The 19175-nt window shown below is 37.2% G+C and overlaps 1 protein-coding gene across 1 annotated transcript in view; it reads left to right on the top strand.

The window, feature by feature from the left end:
• DOCK4 (dedicator of cytokinesis 4) overlaps positions 1-19175 on the top strand; it is a 373592-nt gene that overhangs the window by 212776 nt on the left and 141641 nt on the right. Inside the window, exon 14 of the mRNA XM_067564219.1 lies at positions 18229-18353. Coding sequence (XP_067420320.1) covers positions 18229-18353 — 125 coding nt within the window. The remainder of the gene's footprint in view (positions 1-18228; positions 18354-19175) is intronic.

The raw sequence follows: 19175 nt of genomic DNA, 5'->3' as shown, positions 1-19175 counted from the left end.
TTATAATGTTACAGGTCTGAGGCATCTGTACATAAAGCAATTTATTTATTTATTTATACTTTCTTTCCCCATAAACTCAATTCATTCAAAGAAGGGATTTTCAAGCTCTCACCTCCTTGAGCTCATCCTTTTTTTCCCCCATGAATTCAGACAGAGTCACAGTTTAAAGTAACTATCTAATAACTAAATCTGACTTCCATAGATATGTAACTTCTACGGGTGACAAAAGCTCTCCTTCTAGCACCTCCACTAAGTCCATAAAACACACTGCAGTGGACCATGCATTATTTTAGTAGTTGATCTCTTGGCTCACATGACAACAGTAGGAATTTCATAGGCCATCTCTAGACCCACACATTCAGGCCTGGATACTATCTTCAGCGTCGGTGTGAACATAGGGGATATCACTGAAGTTCCACTCTCAAGATCTGACTACTCCCTCTTCCAAGTGAAGATTGGAACCATAAGGGAAGTGAATAGCCAAAGCTGTTTCACCCATGAAAACTCTTGAACCCTCTAGGTTTTCAACTCATCTAAGGAGACAGACCTTCCAACTATAAGGCCAAAACACTGGCAAGTTGCTACAACAATAGAATCAACTAATGTTCACTACCATCAATACCTTGGCCACAAACTATCCGTTCTTCCCCTTTCCACCCTTAGCCAAGAAGATCATTATTGCTCACAGACAGCCTCAGCCGATAAAATGCACAGACAGAAAGATAGACTGTCAGTACCACAAAATGAATCTGAATCGCTCACTGACAGTACTAAAACTTAATAGTCTGTGCCGCATCAGCAAAGGAGGAAAAACAAAGACAGTCAGCTATAGGAGCTACCATCAATACAGCACCATCTTGACTGGTAGCTGTTCTGCACAGTTGATCAATCCAGATAGCATGGTCGAGATATTGGCACCAAGCATCACCTGCTGTGAAACTCTTTCCTCCGACTTTGCTGAAGAAATCTGCTGGATACAATGAGAACTAACCAAGAAAGAAAGGCGTATTCCTGATCAGACCTGACTAGACCCATCCCTTACACTTTGTCTGCATTACACTTGTCAAAACTCAAGAAGCACTGAAAAATATTAGAGTTGCCTCCCGTGAAGCAGATGCATGCCCTTCCTTGCTGGTGAAAATCATCAAATAACAGTTATACCCCCTACTAATGGAAATTTCAAATGCCACCATCAGGGAAGCAATAAAAAAAGCAATGGCCCACTGTGATGTACTGCTGGGGGTACCCAGAATTGTGAGCCTTTGTGTTACCCTTCTTAGCCTCAACAATTGAGAGTTTTGCTGCTGTTAAGCTATGTATCAGCTCCCTGGCACACCAATTTGTCTGCCTTGCCAGCAAACTCCAGGATCCTGCCAGTCTAATCCTTGCCTTGCAGGTAATGATCAGTGAGCCCATGTTTACCTGGGAAGTGTCTGTGATACCCAATCTCTCTCACTGGATACTCACAGAAGTTATTAAGTTCACTGCCTCTGAAGAGACAGAGCACAACCAGCCTGTTTGGCTAGCTGACTCACCTTCCAGTTTAATAAACAGCACTGAGAGGGTTTTGTAATAAACCAAGAATGAGTTTATTAATAAAGAACAGAGATTTAAGTGATACTAAGTATGAACAGAAGACAGGTGAGGTTACAAACAAAACAAAACATGCTTTCTAGTGACTAAAACTTAATTTCAGCAAGTTACAAGCTTTGTCCAAGCAAGTTCTTCACTTCCATTGTCTTCAGCCGCTCTTGCATTCCAGGCCAAGAGGATCCAGCTTTCTTAGGCTTAGAGAGTGCTATCATGCCCAAAGTGAAGGATAACTAAAAGATCTTTTTTACTCCCCTTATATTACTCAGAGTCCATTGTCTCTGTCTCAAGAGCCAGGAAATGCTTCCTGGGGCACAGATTCTGTCTCCCGGTATGATTGTTATAAATGGTCTTATTTGCTGCTCATTTAGCTTGATGGATTTGTTTACCTTGTATGTGAATGTAAGTCTGTTGTCCTCTGCCTGTAGCCAAACCAATCAGACATGTAAGTACACATTCCTTTGTCTAGGGAAGGCGGGGTTAATGCTCTGCCTCCGAAACACATTTTAAGAACATATTTCCAGCACACATCTATAACTCTTTGTACAGATCTGTATATGCATCACACAGTGATTTTTGGGACCAGCATGTCACCAGTTTACATGTGATACCTTAAATGACACTGTAAGGATATATATTATGATAACACTGTATTGGGGTAATGAGGGTGTCAAGCCTGATGTGAGTCACACTATGTGGGAGCCCTCTGCTGGTTGGCATTGAGGGGTTCCCAGGATCATATCCACCCAGGCATCGAGGACTGAAATCAAGATTTGAGATCAGTGCAAGAGAGCATCCACATTCTGCTTATATTATCACCTCTTTCAGCTAAGCTCACAGTGAACTTCCCTTCATGTGCTGCGCTTGGCTCGGTTCTTGGAATGAGGACGTATAAAAAATGCAGCACTCCTTAACATTGGCTTTCTGTGTTGGCTTCATAGGAATTGCCAGACTGGATCAGACCCAGAGTCCATCTAGTCCAGTATCTTGTCTCTGACAGTGCCCTGTAACAGATGTTCAGAGGAAGGTTTAAGAAACACATAATAGACAGATGTGGGATAATTTGTCCCCATGTTAGGTCTCATCCTGATCTCTAATAGTGAGAGAGAGACTTAAACCCTGAAACATAAAATTTAACATCCCCTTTTTGTTAGCATTAACTATAATTCTGAATATTCTTGTCCACTCCTTTTTTTATTTTTTTATCTGTTGCTAAATTTTTGACCTCAATGACTTCCTGTGAGAAGGAATTCTACTTTCTAATCATGTATGAACAAGTATTTCCTTTTTATCAGTCCTGAATTTGTCACCTCTTAATATTTCACTGTGTGCCTTTTTTTCTATGTTCATAAGACAGCAAGAACAGAACCTCTCGGTCTACTTTCTCTATACCATTCCTTATTTTATATACTTTTCTTATGTCCCCTCTTATTCATCTCCTTTCTAAGGAAAACAGTCCTAATCTTTTCAATCTTTATTCATCCAAGAGGTTTTCCTTGCCCCTAATATTCTCACTGCCTTTTTCTAAACCCTCTCTAATTCTGTGATATTTTTTCTGAGTTGGGGTGACCAGTACTACACACAGCATTGGAGATGCACCGTTGATTTATATAATACCATTATATTTTCTCCCATATTCTCCATCTCATTCCTTATGCATCTTAAAATCTTGTTTGCTTTTTTGACCACAGCTGCACACTTTGCTGAAGTCTTCATTGAGTTGTGTACACTGACACACCACTCCCTTTCTTAAAGTTAATTTAGAACCGTATAAGGGATATGTGTAAATTACCCCGCCTCCCCCCGCAGTGTGCATAACTTCACATTACGAACATTGAACTTCATTTGGCATAGTATTACCCTTTCAACTATCTGTGTTATGTCTCTCTCAGCTTCCTCACAGTTCACTTTTTCAAGAAGCTATTGACTCCATAACTACCAACTCCACTTTGGCTTTTTTTCTGGGTGCTTCTACATCTATTCCTTGCTCTGTTAATGTGTAGCAACTCATCTTCCAATAAATCCCTTCCTCCACTCAACATTGCTCCCCCTTTCTATAGAATTTTAAAAAATGCTGTATGTAGAGGTTCGTTGGTTATGTAGTTGTTATGAAAATAACCTCAGAGCCTGTGATAGATGAAGCAGGAAGCACTTTCTTCATAAATTGTTATTTTCAATAATTTATGCCTTTGAGGGGGAAAAATGCACTCTTAGATGATGCTTAGAATACAAGAGCTCCGGTGATTTTAAAAGTAATTCTACTGAGAGCTGAGGAGTTAATTCCCTGCTCTTCATGTTGAGTATTTACCTCTTTGTACCTGCTTGTATATTATTTACTTAATAAAATGTTTATTTTTATTACTTTTATTAAATAAATATGCATGCAGTGAGAAACAAAATACTCTTGTGTATTCTTCCATGAAGAAATGCTCTGAATTTTTCCAACCTCTTTCACCTTCCACATTAGAGGACTCGGACCTCCCTACTTTTTCTATATATTTTTGTTTCTTTTTCTAGTTGCCAAGACTACAAAAGTAAGTTAATTTTTTTTACCTTTGCTAGTAACGTTGTCTGATTGCATTAGGTACCCAGAAATGAGTTTAAAAGAATATTGTCAAGTAAAACCAGCCTGAAATTCCAACATCCGTAAAACTATTATAATCTCAGGAGAATATCTTCTGCATTCAAAATCCTGCTCTAATTCCTTTTTAAAATCTTCAGTTCTGCCAGAAGAGCTACCATTTGTGCAAATCTTAGTGTGTGTGTTGGGGGGGAAGGACTGGAGGAGAGATACATAAGATGGTCTCAGTTTGGATGCATAAAATTGTTTCTCTCTCACAAACACACACACACACACCCGCTCTAGCTCTCGCTCTTGCTCACGCTCACTTTCTTCGGCCCCTGCTGTGTTAATTTGCTTGGTGCATTAGGAGACAGGGTAGTGAGAGCAGTGGGCTGAGAAAGGGGTTAGAAAAGTGGAGTGCTCAGAGAATTTGTTAATTGCAGCTTGGCTTCCATTACAGATTGTGAGTCTGGAGAGTGGAGTAGAGAAGGGCTGCAAAGTGAAATTAAACAATGTTTCTGAGAGCTGGTTGGTTTCACTTCACTGCTTCTGCAGTTGGAGTGGAGGAGTAGCCTGTGTGTGGGAGGCAAATTCATTTAGCCAGATGTCCTAAACTCAGTTGCATCCAGGATTACAGGAAGGCATTGCCAGGTGTGTTTCTCTAAGAGTCCCAGAGGACTGGAGGTAGAAGCAGTCTGGCAATCTTCTTTCTCCTAAAGACAGCACAAGATAGCATAGACAAAATAACAGAATTTAAAGCTAGAACAGAATGTTGTAAATCATCATGCAAAAAAACTTTCTCTCTCAAAATCCTGTTGCAAATGAAATTTCAAGGACTTGAAAGCTATTTCAGAATCAATTTATGAAAACTTTTGTGAAATCTGGTGAAAAGCGCTATACCAATTTTGACCTGTCCTGGAAAATATATGTATAATTTAATTATAATTGTTAATTGTATAATTGTAATTAGTTTATTATTTAATTAATTGTGGCTCATGGATTTTTTATTTTTATTATTATTTCTTTGTAAATCTTTTACCCCACTTTGCTTGACTTTTGTTTTAAGTCTGTTAGTTAAAATGATGAATGACACAAAATTACACAACTATTGAGTCAGGAGTTCTTTCAAAATGGAATGTAGAGGGTAACATATGTCAAAATGTTTTAAGGTGTGAGCACATCTCTTATATGCCATGGGTTTAGCTTAGGCAAATTTGATCTGAGGAGCTGTTTTTCAGAGATGACTGATAGCTTCTGCAAGACTGAAATTGCAGGTTACTTTATTCAAACGAAAATGGATAATTAGGTACCTAAAAAAGGAGTCTAGTTATCCATGTTCTTGTCTTTGGTTGAAAGAGCAGAACACACTAAATCCTAGCTAATAACAAATCAGTGCAGTTACCAAAGGTCAGTGACATTTCAGGAGTTTTAACATGCACATTATTGTTTTAATCCTTTCTTTTGTGAATTGAAATATTAACAATAATGCTATATAGAAATTAAGGTGTTAGTAATTAGTGTAAAGTTTAATTTAATTATAACTGATTCATCTCTACCACTTTTCCTCCCAGCCCTGCCTCCTTAATACATTTAAAAACTCCTAAACAAAAACAGAAAAAAACCAAGTTGATCTGACCTGAGTTTTGCCAGTTATCACTCTGTTTTGTTTTATCCCTTTGTCTGTTTTACCTAGTAAGCTGTTCAAGGCAGGGACCATTTCTTACTATTTGTATATTCACCACCTAACACAGTGCGGTTCCAGTCTTAGGACTTGTAGCACCTCAGGACATCTAGCGCCTAATAATAATAAATAATTGATCAGTAGCTGTGTAAAGAGTTTTAGCAGATCATCAGTTTTTACACTGCCATAATGAAATAACTTTTTTGCTTGGTCACTATGTGACGTGAAAGCACTGAAAACATGTGAGTGGTGGTTGTCATAGCCTTGCAAATCTGCATCTATACATTTGCTGGCAGCTTCATGCAGATAGATATGATTTTTCTTCAGCCTTGCTTCTAAAGCTCCCAAAATGTTTACACATTCAAATCTCCTAGTCTTAACAATACATTTTCAGACATAAGGGACAAGAATAATTTCACTTCTGTGTTCCAACACTTCCTGTCTTTTGCAAAGCCAAAAGCAGCAAGAAATCCTCTCCTTGAAAAGCGAGACTTCACTCACAATAGTAATTACATTATTCCTGAAATGCAGTGTGCACCCATGTTTGCCTGTCTTGGGCTCCTTGGAGTTGTCCATCTATCAGACTACATTAGCTCCAGCTCTGCAATACGATCCGTGTGATTGGCAGCCAAATCATAGAAATGTAGGGGTATAAAGGACCTTGAAGTCATCAAATTGAGCCCCTTGCACTAAGGCCAGGATTAAGTTAACCTGGACCATCTTTGACAGGTACTTGTCCAATTTGGTTTTAACAACCTGTAGTTTTGGGGATTCCACAACTTCTCTTGGATGTCAATTGAAGATCTTAACAATCCTTATAGTTAGAAAGTTTTTCACAACATCTAACCTAATCTCTTATGCTGCAGATTGAATCCCTTGCCCTATCTTCAGTGGACATGGAGAACAGTTGTTCACTATCCTCTTTATAATTGCCCTTTACATATTTGAAGACTATCCAATTTCCCCTCAATCTTCTTTTTTCAAAGCCAAACATGCCTAGTTTTTTAACCTTTCCTCATACGTCAGTTTTCTAAACCTTTTATCGCTTTTTTTTTTTTGCTCTCCAGTTTGTCCAGATATTTCCTAAAGTGTGCTTCCCAGAGCTGGACACAGTACTCTAACTGAGGCCTCACCAGTGCTGAATAGAGTGGAACAATTACCTCCCATGTCTCACATACAACACTTCTGTTAATACACCCCAGAATGATATTAGTCTTTTTCACAACTGCATCATGCTGTTGACTTATATTCAATTTGTGATCTACTATAATACCCAGATGCTTTTCAGAGGTTCTGCCACCTAGCCATGAATTACCTATTTTGAATTCTCCATTAAATTCCCTATTTTGTAGTTGTGCCTTTGATTTTTCCTTCCTAAGTGGAGTACTTTGCACTTTTCTTTACTGAATTTCATCCTGTTGAATTCAGACCGATTCTCCAATCTGTAAAGATAATTTTGAATTCTAAATCTGTCCTCCAAAGTGCTTGCAACCTCTCCCAAGTTGGTGCCATCCATACATTTTTTAAGTAGTCTCCACTCCATTATCCGTGTCATTAATGAAAATGTTGCATAGTACCAAACACAGAACTGACCCCACTAACTATGCCCTGCCAGTTTAACAACAAACTACTCTTTGAGTACGATCTTTCAACCAGTTGTGCACCCATTTATAGTAATTTCATCTAGATCACATTTTCCTAGTTTGCTTATGAAAATGTCATGGGGTAAAAGACTTACTAAAATAAAAAAGTACCACATCTACAACTTACCTTTTATCCATTAGCCCAGTAACCCTGTCAAAGAAGGAAATTAAATTGGCATGATATGTTCTTGAGAAATCCATGCTGGCTATTCCTTATAATCTTATTATTCTTTAGGTGCTTACAAATAGATTGTTTAATAATTTGTTCTAGTATCTTTCCGGGTATCAAAGTTAGGCTGACTGGTCTATAATTTCTCAGGTCCTCTTTGAACCCCTTTTAAAAAATGGATACTATGTTTGCCCTTTTCCATTCCTCTGGGACTTCACCCATCCTCCATGAATTCTCGAAGATAATTGCTAAGTTATTTCTTGCAAATGAATTAATATTCACATTAATGAATATAAATAATTAAATTAGTTATTTTTAATTTATAACTGTAATTTAATAACAGTGAACAGTTATTTTTGCTAAATTAATTAATTTAATATTAATTAATAATTAAATTAATTAATATTAATTGCAAACAGATAATGCTAATAGTTCAGCTAGTTCCTTAAGCAGCCTATGTTGAATTTCATTTGGCCCTGCCAACTTGAATACATCTAATTGATTTAAATATTCTTTATTTTGTTCTTTCCCTATTTTGTCTTACGATCCTTTCCTATTGTTATTAGTATTAATTGTGTTGTATCTAGTCACAATTAATCTTTTTTAGTGAAGGCTGTAGCAAAATAGGCATTAAACACCTCAGCCGTTTTGATGTTTTCAGTTATTAGCTCTCCTTCTCTGCTAAGTAGAGGACCTACACTTTCCTTCATCTTTCTCTTGCTCCTAATGTATTTAAAGAACCTCTTCATATTGCCTTTTATGTCCTATGCTAAGTGTAACTTGTTCTGTGTCTTAGCCTTTCTGATTTTCTCCCTGTTATTTTTGTGTATTCCTTAGCAATTCATCCATGTTTCCATATTTTATTGGATTCTTTTTTGATTTTTCAAGTCATTAAAGAGCTCCTGATGCAGCCATGTTAGATTCTTACTCTTCTTTCTGTCTTTCCTTCGCATTGGGGTTATTTGTAGCTGCGCCTTTAATATTGTCTTCTTGAGAAATTGCCAGCTCTCTTGAATTCCCTTTTTTTGTTAGATTGTCTTCCCATAGGACCTTACCTACTTGTTATCTGAGTTCGGTAAAGTCTGCTTTTTAGAAATCCATTGACCTTATTCTGCTGCTCTCCTTTCTTTTCTTAGAATCATTAAATCTTTCATTTCCTGATCACTTTCACTCAAATTGCCTTCTGCCTTCAGATTTGCAAGCAATTCCTCCCTTTTGGTCAGAATCAAGTCTAAAATGGCTGTCCTCCTGGTTACTTCCTCCATTTTCTGAAACAAAAAATTGTCTCTGATACATTCCAAGAATTTATTGGAAATTTTGTGTTTTGCCATATTGCTTTTTCAATAGATGTCTGGGAAGTTAAAGTCCCCCATTAATATCAGGTCTTGTTTTGGATATTTCTGTTTGTTCTAGAAATTCTTCATCCACTTCAAATGACTCATTTGATCTATATTTTTGTATTATTGTCTTCAGTGCTCTGGCTGGATTGGCAACCCTAGCTTTAAACCTGAAAAAACAAATAAACTCTGCCTCACATGCAACAGCAAGAGCTCAACATTACCATAGTCTTTTGGGACTTAATTGGTTTAGTTTGACAATATCTTTCAAAATAAATTCACCAATTTTAAGATAAGAATATTTTTCTGATATTTAAAATACAAAGCTCAAGGTTGTGGCTAATGCTGTTCCTGACACAATGAGGATTAGCTTGCCTAAACGTAACTTACACATCATTTAAACAGCCTGTATTCATTGCTGCACCATCTAAATGTAGGCCCAAACAGTTTTAATTTGAGCTGTTATGTCTTGTTCCCTGTAATTCTTTAAGATGTCTCTGTTCCTTATGAGAGACCATCAGCTGTCCCAGATGGCAAGTCTACTGTGTCAGTAAAGACAATACAAGGTTTCCTTTGCTTTACTAATCTTATGTGCACCAATTCTTTCTCATCTAGAATCTGTCACTAGATCCATCAATAAGAACAGAAGTAAACCTAGCTTTTCTGTATGCATTTCTGAGACATTTCTCTAAGCGGTTTTGAGGATGATTCTGTACAGTCTTTTGCTCCTTTAGTGGTTTGTATAATTTGGTCTAAAATTAAGGCCATTTTTGGCCTTCAAGTTGCAAAGTGTTTCAAAGCCTCTCAAACTGAAATCCTATTGTTTAACAGCTGTTTAAGTGGTGTTCAAAAAACAGTATAAAAAACCTTTGTCATTTCCTTATGTTGTATTTTATAGAGTGATCCAATATTACTAGTAGAAGCTTCTTGTGGATAAAATTATACTCTTTCTGCTTATGTACTTGCACTGCCGCAGAGTGATCATGTACATATAGGGAATCAGTTTGAAAGGTCTTAGAATTCCAAAGCTAACTTCCAAAAGGGCCCCCTTTATCAAAAAGCTCTTCATGCATTCTGGAGATTGCACAAAACATTGCATATTTCTGGTATTAAAACTATAGATATTTAGCTTTCCCTAAATTCTTAAAAAGAGCATCTAAGTGTCTCATATTTCTTATAATTGTATTCTGTGCCATGTGATTTATGCAAACTTGACCCAGAATTACCTTCTACTGGTTCAGGCTTACTAGTAGTTGGTTTATTTTAGCAAATTCGTCATAGAAAAATGTGTAGGTTTGGAGGAGTTTACTATTAAAAATCAATCCAGTCTCTGTGAGAGTCGTTTTTATACAAATGTGTTTAAAATACTGGATAGGTCAAGGATTTATTTGAAAACTAAACTGGCCTTGGCAGCTGCAGCTGCATTCATAATTGCAAAGCCATAACAAAGTGTCAGGAAGAGGCCATCTCCCGCATAAAATACAATCAGCTTGTGTTTGGCACCAATAGCGAGTAATCAAATTGTAGTTTATTTCACTAGAAAGCTTTCTCCAATATGGTTAGAACTTAAACTGTCTTTTCCCTTTCTAGCAAAAAAAACCCTATGTTTGGACTTTGATTGCAGCTTATAGTTTATAGCTCCCCATCTTCAAATAAAGTCAAATACCGTCCTGTTACAGTAAGTTTGCAAGACTGTAAAAGTCACTGTGCAGGCTGTTCTGGCTTGGCTGGAAAGTTAAAATGATTGCTTGCTGTACTGTCAAAAATACCTGTCTTTGCACTACCTCCCTGTAGCAGAAAACCCCCCAACCAATCCCTCCCTCTACCCAATTATAACAGACATTTGGGTCAGACTTTATATTAAAGTTCTATTTATAAACTGTTAATAAATGATTAATAGATGTTTTAATAAAAGGTTAATTGAATGCCACAGATTGCTATAGAGGCCAAAAAGTCAATATAGGCTGTTTACAACTATGACGTATAATAATCTGTAACACCTTTTTCTGCTGTGCTTATAACTCTCAATAACGCATATTGCTGGTGTCTGTAACATACCTATAACATCTAGCAAACATTGATTAACCCTTTATAAATGAACCCTTAATACAGAGCATGACCAATATTTGATTAGAGCACCAACAGTTACCACATTCAAATTGACCTCAGCTGTGCACTTCAACCTTGGTCCCAACCCTTCCTCCCAAGCCATTGCATGTGTGGCTGAGATCAGCTGGGCATATCCCCTTCTCTTCTGACTGATGGTGAATTCTGCTTCCCTAGTCAGCTGTTTCTCTTCCCACTATGACTTACTATTATATTCATTTTGTAGCACCTAGGTGCCTTAGTTATGGACCAGGACCTCAGTGTGCTAGGCATTGTACAAACACAGAGTAGAAAGATGGTCCTTGCCCCAGACAGCTTACACTCTAAGACAAGAGACAAGGGATGGATATAAACAGGTTGACAGAGGAGTACAGAAAAACACTGAGACAATATTGGTCAACGTGTTAGGCAGTTGTCTCAGTATACCAGCAGCCTAGCCGTTGTCATGTTTTTTGTGGACTGCTGCAACCTGTACTATTTGCTCCACTCCCACTCAGCCCCTTTGGACACTTTTTCCTTTGACTAGCTGGTCAATGCTATCTTATTTGATGTCATTAAGATGGCCTCCAGGCTCCTGTATCCTCTTGTTAGGCAGGCAGGAAACCCAACACTTTTGCTTGGCCAGATACCACTTGTACTTGCCCCAGGCTTCTGGGCAATAAGATTTTTCTCAGCCTGTCAACCAAACTCTGGAGATGTTTTCTCCACATCAAGGTTGACATACATTTGCAGGACCATGTGGAGCAGCAGACACTGCCACAGCCTATGCTGTGCTGTATTGTACAAGTTCTGACTTAATTCTCCAGTCCTTTCAATTCAGCACCTTTCACATACAATAAAATTCACTTAAAAGAGCAAATGGCTCTACAGTATGTGCAGCAAATACTCAGAATCCATGGGAAAGTAGGCTGAATCATAGACCATATTATTGCTGTTTTCCTGCCTTTTGTTAATTTAAGCTGGCATCTCATAACTTCAGTAGTTTCAAAATTTGCATGGAGATTTAACTCCACAACTCCCAGTAGAAGTCCATGTGAGGAGGTTCAGATCTGTAAGTTTTAGTGTTTAGGTTTTGTTTTAGTTTTAAAAATATATTTAACAGAAGAAAGGGAAAAATAATATACTGTTGCCTTTTGGCCAAGTGGTTTCAGATTTTCAGGGCTTTGCAGGCCAGTTGCCTATTTGGTGACACAGAGTCACAGTACTTTCTTTGTAGAATCTGTTTATTTTCTGAAACAGGAGTGGTAGCAAACAGCAAACTCCCTTTGGCACAAACCTCAGGCTTTTCACCTATGTCCTGCCCCAGGAAACAACCGTGTTGCCTCTGTCTTTTTACAATGACTGGCACGACATCACAAGCCAAAACTGTCTTCCATAACTGCCATTGACTCTCATCTCATTGTTCCACACCCACACACAGAAGCAGCTCTTAGCCCTGCTGTAGCTGTGTGGCTGGTGAGGAGACCCTGGGTCTTTGGCTTCACAAGATTCTGTTAGTGACCCTGTTGATATATACTTGCTTATACCCACCCTTTCCACAGAGTCTCTCCTACATCAAAACCCTTAATGGTGGGCCATTGCAATCCAGCTGTGTTGCACTGGAGTTTATGATAACTGGCAAATGTTATCTAAACAGACACAATTTTTTGATGAGATGAGCAAGGCACATATGTGTTTGTATTTTTTTATACCAAATATGTATATAATAGGCAGAGCTGGTCATGCCACCTATACTTAAAGTTGCCTGACACTACCCATTAGAAGATCCTGATTTTAATTGCTTATAAATTTGCTAAATTTTAACTGATTGGGCTAAAATTCACCATGCTGGGTGTCTGCCTCAGGCTGACTTTTTTTTTTTTTTTTTTAAAGCTTCACCAAAGGGCTTCAGCCATTTCCAAGAATGAGATTAAGGAGAAATACATTGTTTTGCCCATGTTAAAAACAAACAGAAAAAACCCACCTTTTGCAATGTTTCATCGAGAAGCTCTAGTGTATCTAAGCTTTGAAGTATGGGACTTGAAATTTGGCAGGAAGAATTGCCTCTGGTTCCGAGGACATCCTTTTTTCTGTTGCTGTGAAAATCTGATCAGATTTAGCCAAGTAATGAGCCTTTGAGAAATCTTCCCTTACACACGCTCAGATACTTATTGGTTTGGCAGCTAAATTCTCTGAAAATTCCATTTGTACTGATCATGCTTCATCTCTGCTGTTGCTGCTCCTGGTTTCAACTTCCTTCCTTATTACTCAGCCCTGATTTGTCCCCAGACGACCATCTGACCTCTGCACTGAATGAGGCAGTGGTCCTATGGAAAAAATAGTATGTGATCATGTAATTAAAACTGTATAGTAACGCATACACTCAAGAGAGACAAATTAAGGTTGAACACATAATCTTAATTCTAACATTTACTAATTTGGGAGTGCTTGACTTTACAACTTTAGCATTCCTTTAACCTAATTTTTTGTGTATAATATATCCTCTTATATAGAAGGTGCTAAAGATTTCTTGAGAGCTTGGCTTTGTGTATTGTAGCATCCTAGTACCGTTATATCTACTAGGTATATATGTGTTTTCTTGAACTAACTGTATCATCTAAAGGTATTTAATATAAATAAAATAGGCTATGATGTAATAAAAGCATCAAAAGTGTTGCATTATAGTGCAGTATCAGATTTGATACTGGCTTTGTAAATAGCAGCTTGCTGTTTTATCTGCCTGACATTAAGTGTATATTTGTTTTATATAGTATTTAAGCATAGCTTCCATTCTATAGATTTATCCTCCTGTGAGACTCATTTCTACCCTGCTTTTTCTACCTATTGTTTTCCTTATAAAGCCACATTATTCCTCCTATAGCGTGAGAGTCATACGTTTTTCAATGTTTTAATTACAGTTGGATAATACTGTTAAAAATTCCATGTTTTCTCCAGTAAGGTGACCCAGATGACTTGGTTTATCTGAGACTTCAAAAAACAGGGTAAAGTTTCCTGGCTGAATTGAAGTCAGGAAGTGTATTGTCTAAATTATCCAACTCTGTGCCCCATTAAAGTCTGCTGTGGCTCATTCAGCTGGTAGCAAGTTAATATTATGAAGGGCACATCCTCCTTCTTTGTCACTTCTTCACTGCAATTAGAGCTTTGTAGGCAACAAAAATGTCTTGGTTTGGAATTTTGTTAAAACCTGAAGCTTGGACCATGGTGTTGAAAACTTCACGAAAGTTTGTAAAGCTTTTGAGCATTGCAGAACTGCTTTCTTGTTTTGCATCAAACTTCTGCACAGTTTACAACATAGAACCAGGAGGAAGTCTGTGGTTTCAACCTAAACTTTCTGCAACTTGGTGGTCTGTGTTTTTATGGAGACCACATAAAAAATGTGCACAACTGTTTATGAAGAGGAACTGCTGAATTTACAACAGATGCATCTAGAATCAAGTTGGTCTTTGAAGGAGATGTATCCATAGCTCCCACTTCCATGCCAAAAGTCTTCTCTTGCAAATAATCTTTTTTCATTACAGAAAAGCATTTATTAATATTTATTTATTTATTTATACTTATTACATATTAATTTAATATTTAAATATTTATGTATTTATATTTTCTCTGAATTAAAGCTCTTCAGAGTGAGAGACTAGAACTGATCCTGGGTGTAAAAAAAACATGTGCCACACAGGGACCCTACATGTCACACATTTCTGTCAGTTGATATCCTGTGTTATCATTTCTAGAAAAATTTAAAAGTAGACGCAATAAAGTTTCTGAGTTTCAGCTTGCCAAGAGCACTTTTTTGGGGAGTCTGTCATCACCCATTCTGATAACATGACCTGCCAATCTAAACTGAGCTTCAATGCTTGTTGTTTAGCGCTTCTAAGGATGTGAATGTTTGACATTTTATCTTGCCAGCAAACCTTCAGAATAGAGTGAGGACAATGCATGTGAATTTTTTTGAGTTGCTTGATGTTTCTGTGATAAACTGTCCAAGTTTCATACCCATATAAAAATAATATTATCACTGTTACATTATATAGCATCAGTCTTGTTGACAGTTTGATGGTATTCTGGTTGACTATTCTATGCCAAAGTCTTCTGAAAGCCTGGTTTTCTGTATTCTGTTTGATACTTCTTGATCCAGGGAACCATCACTTTAGATGATACTGCCAAGCAATGTAAAGTGATTGACATTCTTTAGTTTTACACCATCAGTGGTGATATTTGGCTCAATGGTAGTGGTTGATGGGGCTGGCTAGAAGAGTTCAATTTCTTCCATGCTGATGGTGAGAAAAACTGTTTAGTTGCATCTGAGAACCTGTCAAGGATAAGCTGTAGGTCACCTTCACTATGACTAAGTAGAGCACAGTCATCTGCAAAAAGGGCTTAACATATGAGTTCCTTTAGGACTTTTGTCTGTGCAGTATGCCTTTGGAGATAGAAGAGTTTTTCATCAGCTCTGTACCTTACGTAGATATCCTTTTGAAGACTGTCAGTTGTGTAATTCAGAATGGCTTCAAAGAAGAGACCAAAGAGGACTGGTGCCAGCCCAAATCCTTGTTTCACTCCATTAGTTATGAAGAATGGTTTAGCAAGACCACCATCTGAAGGTACTTGACCAGTTGGGTCTTTGTGGAATTGGCGTATGATTTTAACAAATTTGGTGGGACAGACAAACTTCTCTAGAATTTTTCAGAGGCAATTTCTGCAAAAAGTGTTGATTTCTTTTTTTAAATCAATGAAGACAGAATATAGTTCTATATTTTGTTCAATTCATTTTTCCTGAATCAATCTCACAACAAAAACCATATCTGTGGTGCTCCAACCTGGTCCTAATCCACATTGGGTCTCTAGACGAACTCTCTTCTACTGTTTCAACAAGCCAATTCAGGCTTTTGCCACCTACTGGATTTTACCACCTACTGATAGCAGGGAAGATAGCCAGATAATTGTTAGAGTCAGATTTGTTGCCTTTATTTTTGTATAGTGCAATTATGAATGCATCTTTAAATATCCTGAGGAATTTTTTCAGTTTCCCAGATAGCCTTAATAATTTCTTATAGGTAGTTGACAGTTTGGAGGCCTGCAAGTTTAAAGATTTCACCTGGTGTGCTCTCTTTACCTGCTGATTTTACCTGTCTTCATTTGTTCACAGCTTTTTGCACTTGTTCAGCAGCAGGTAACTTTGCGCTTTCTTCTGGCATGAAGTGCTGGGTTAGTTACCTTAGCACCTGTAGATTTGACAGTAGAGGGAAGGTTGAGTAGCTCAGTAAAGTGGCACTCATCATTCAAAGTTTCATTCAAAGTTGCTTGTCTTGTCCTTATTAAGGTAGATCCATCTGAACACTTCAGTGGAGCTGGTCCTGATTTTGATGACCTATAAATGGCCTTCAGGGAATTATAAAACAACTTTCTGTTGTTAGTACTGGCATAATGTTGTATTTCTCCTGCTTTCTTTTCCCACCCATTATCCTGTAGAACACAAACCTGGTTTTGAGCCATGACTTGCAGGTGCTTGAATTTATCTTTGTTTTGATGTTGATTCCTTGTCATTTTGCCAAGACATAAATTCATTTTCCTTGAAGATTCTTTTTCTTGAGAATATTTTTCATTTCATGATCATTTGCATCAAAACAATCCTGGAGCCATCTTTGATATTTGTCTAAAATTTCTTCTGTTGCTTGGAGGATGGCTGATTTCAGTATATTCCACTTTTTGAGTGTGTTTTTGGGTGATGATGTAATGCTATCACATTTTTTCCTTTCAGTTTTCCGTTAGTTCTTCTTGATGAAATGACTGTCTCAACTTTGCTATGTTTAATTTTGGTTTGATCTGTTTGATGTTGTTTCGCTGAGTGGAAACCACATGTAAATTAAATGGCTCTGATCATCCTGTGATCAGTCCAACAGTTTGCTCCTCACATTGCTCTAATCATCTTCATGTCCCTGATGTCTCTTTGCTATATAATGTCATAGTTAATCAAGTGCTAGTGCTTTGATCTCAGATGCATCCATGAAGTTTTATATTTGTCAGGTTGCCTAAAGATTGTGTTGGTAATAATGAGCTCATGCTCACTACACTTCCTGAGTAGGAGGAGACCATTGCTGATCATTTTCTGATCCCATTGTTCTTTATTAGACCGGTTGAATTCTACACTGTCTTTTCCAGTTCCGGCAATAAAGTCTCCCAAAAGTATGAGTTTGCGTTCACTGGGTGTAGACTTGATTGTGACATCCAAATCAGAATAGAACTGTTCTTTTAGTCCTTCTGAACCTTTCTTGGTTGGAGCATAAGCAGGAAATTCCAAGGGAATTCATAGAGCCCTAGGTGTTTCTTTTTGCCCACAGGTAAGTCTTTCAGTTATTTCAGGAAGCTGTTTTTAATGGCAAAACCAGTGCCATAATTTCTGTCTTCCTCTGCTGGTTTTTCTTTCTAAAAGACACTGTAGCTATCTTCTAATTCCTTTATGGAGTCTTCATCTGCAAATTTGGTTTTCCTGAAAGAAGTATATTAATGCTGTATCTATCAAGTTCCCTTGCAATCAGTGCTGTGAATCTTTCAGGTCTTGATGTATTACCTCTGTCCATTAAGATCCAGATGTTCATATTGCCACAGTGAGAGCTCTTATTTTTCTTATAGAGCAACCTTTGTTTGATTAATCTACCAGGCATGGTGAATTGGCCAGATTAAAGTAAACTTTAAATAAACTGACCCTCTGAAGTATTGTGCCTAATTGTCAATCAGGGTTTAATCAACATCTAATGTAATACTCAAGGGGAGGGAGGTGATATTCAAATTATGGAACATATCTAACTTTATTTTGCAGTTTGGCTTCCATTTGATATAGGGGTGTAACCTCAATTTGTCTTCTACTAAACCTAGAGGTGAGACTTGAAGAGGAAGTTCCTAAAGTCTATTACTCATTGTTGTGACCCCTTGTTGACACAGTTTCACTTAGAGTTATGTCCATTTGCTCCTAAACAGCTCTAAAAATCTCATCCCTAGAGACAGCCAAAGCCAGACTGGCTTTTACTTTGAAACGTACGCTTAAAAGAATTTGCATCTCCACTTCCTTCCCACAAAATTCAGGCTGTATTGATATTGTTTGCATTGCCTCTTATACGTTTGGGTTTTATGTTTTCTTTCTATAGGTGAAATGAGGAACGATTTATACATCACTATAGAAAGAGGAGAATTTGAAAAAGGAGGAAAAAGTGTGGCCAGAAATGTGGAAGTGATGATGCACATTGTGGACAATGGTGGCCAAATTTTAAAGGTACTACTTTGACACTAACTGTAAAGAATATTAATAGAAATTGAAGGCTTGTGTCTAGTGCTGATGCTGAGAAAATATTGTTAATTTAAACTATTAACTATGTTTTTTCTCAAAATTCTTTTTATTTCCTGACAGATATTATGATTTGTCATATTAATCTTTACCTGGATGTCCTATTAACAGGACATATAGCTAAACTGCATATTATCAAAAGATATGTGATAACTGGCATTTTGAGCAAATACTTTCACTTACACTTGGACTGTGAGATGTAAATTAAATTCAGAATTCTCTCTCCTTAGAATAAGATACTTTCTACCCCAACGACTAGTTTAGTCAATCAGCGATAGCTAATACGTTTTTGCAAAACACACTGTCTTCCATTTTAAAAATATTTTTGTGGTTTATTTGGTCATAGGTTTTATGGATTTTTTTTATGGGGGTTAACTTTTACTGTTGCAATGCTTTAATATTGAGGAAACTTTTTAAAAATAAAAAAGAAAACCTCTGATAAATATATTCACATTCAAATGTATCCCTCGTTTATTAGACATTTAGAAAAAAGGCAACAAAGAATAGGAAATAAAATTATTTTAATTAATTCATAATTATTACAATGTGGAAATTAACCCATTAATTAGTGCATGATTAGAGCATAATTAGTGCAATTAATTATATTGAAAATATACTTGCCTATTTAAATAAATGGGCCATTCACAGACCCACTCACTTACTTCTGCACTCTTTTTAAGGCACATAATAGATTTTACACTATAAAATCCAGATACCAGAAAGTATTTAAGCATGTGTTTTAAAGAGCAT

Source organism: Emydura macquarii, unplaced genomic scaffold (genome assembly GCF_026122565.2).
Source record: "Emydura macquarii macquarii isolate MOO-44397 ecotype Brisbane River unplaced genomic scaffold, CSIRO-AGI_Emac_v2 contig_2636, whole genome shotgun sequence".
Taxonomy (NCBI): domain Eukaryota; kingdom Metazoa; phylum Chordata; order Testudines; family Chelidae; genus Emydura; species Emydura macquarii.
The sequence above is the reverse complement of the archived record's forward strand: the minus strand, read 5'-3'. Positions and strand labels throughout refer to the sequence as shown.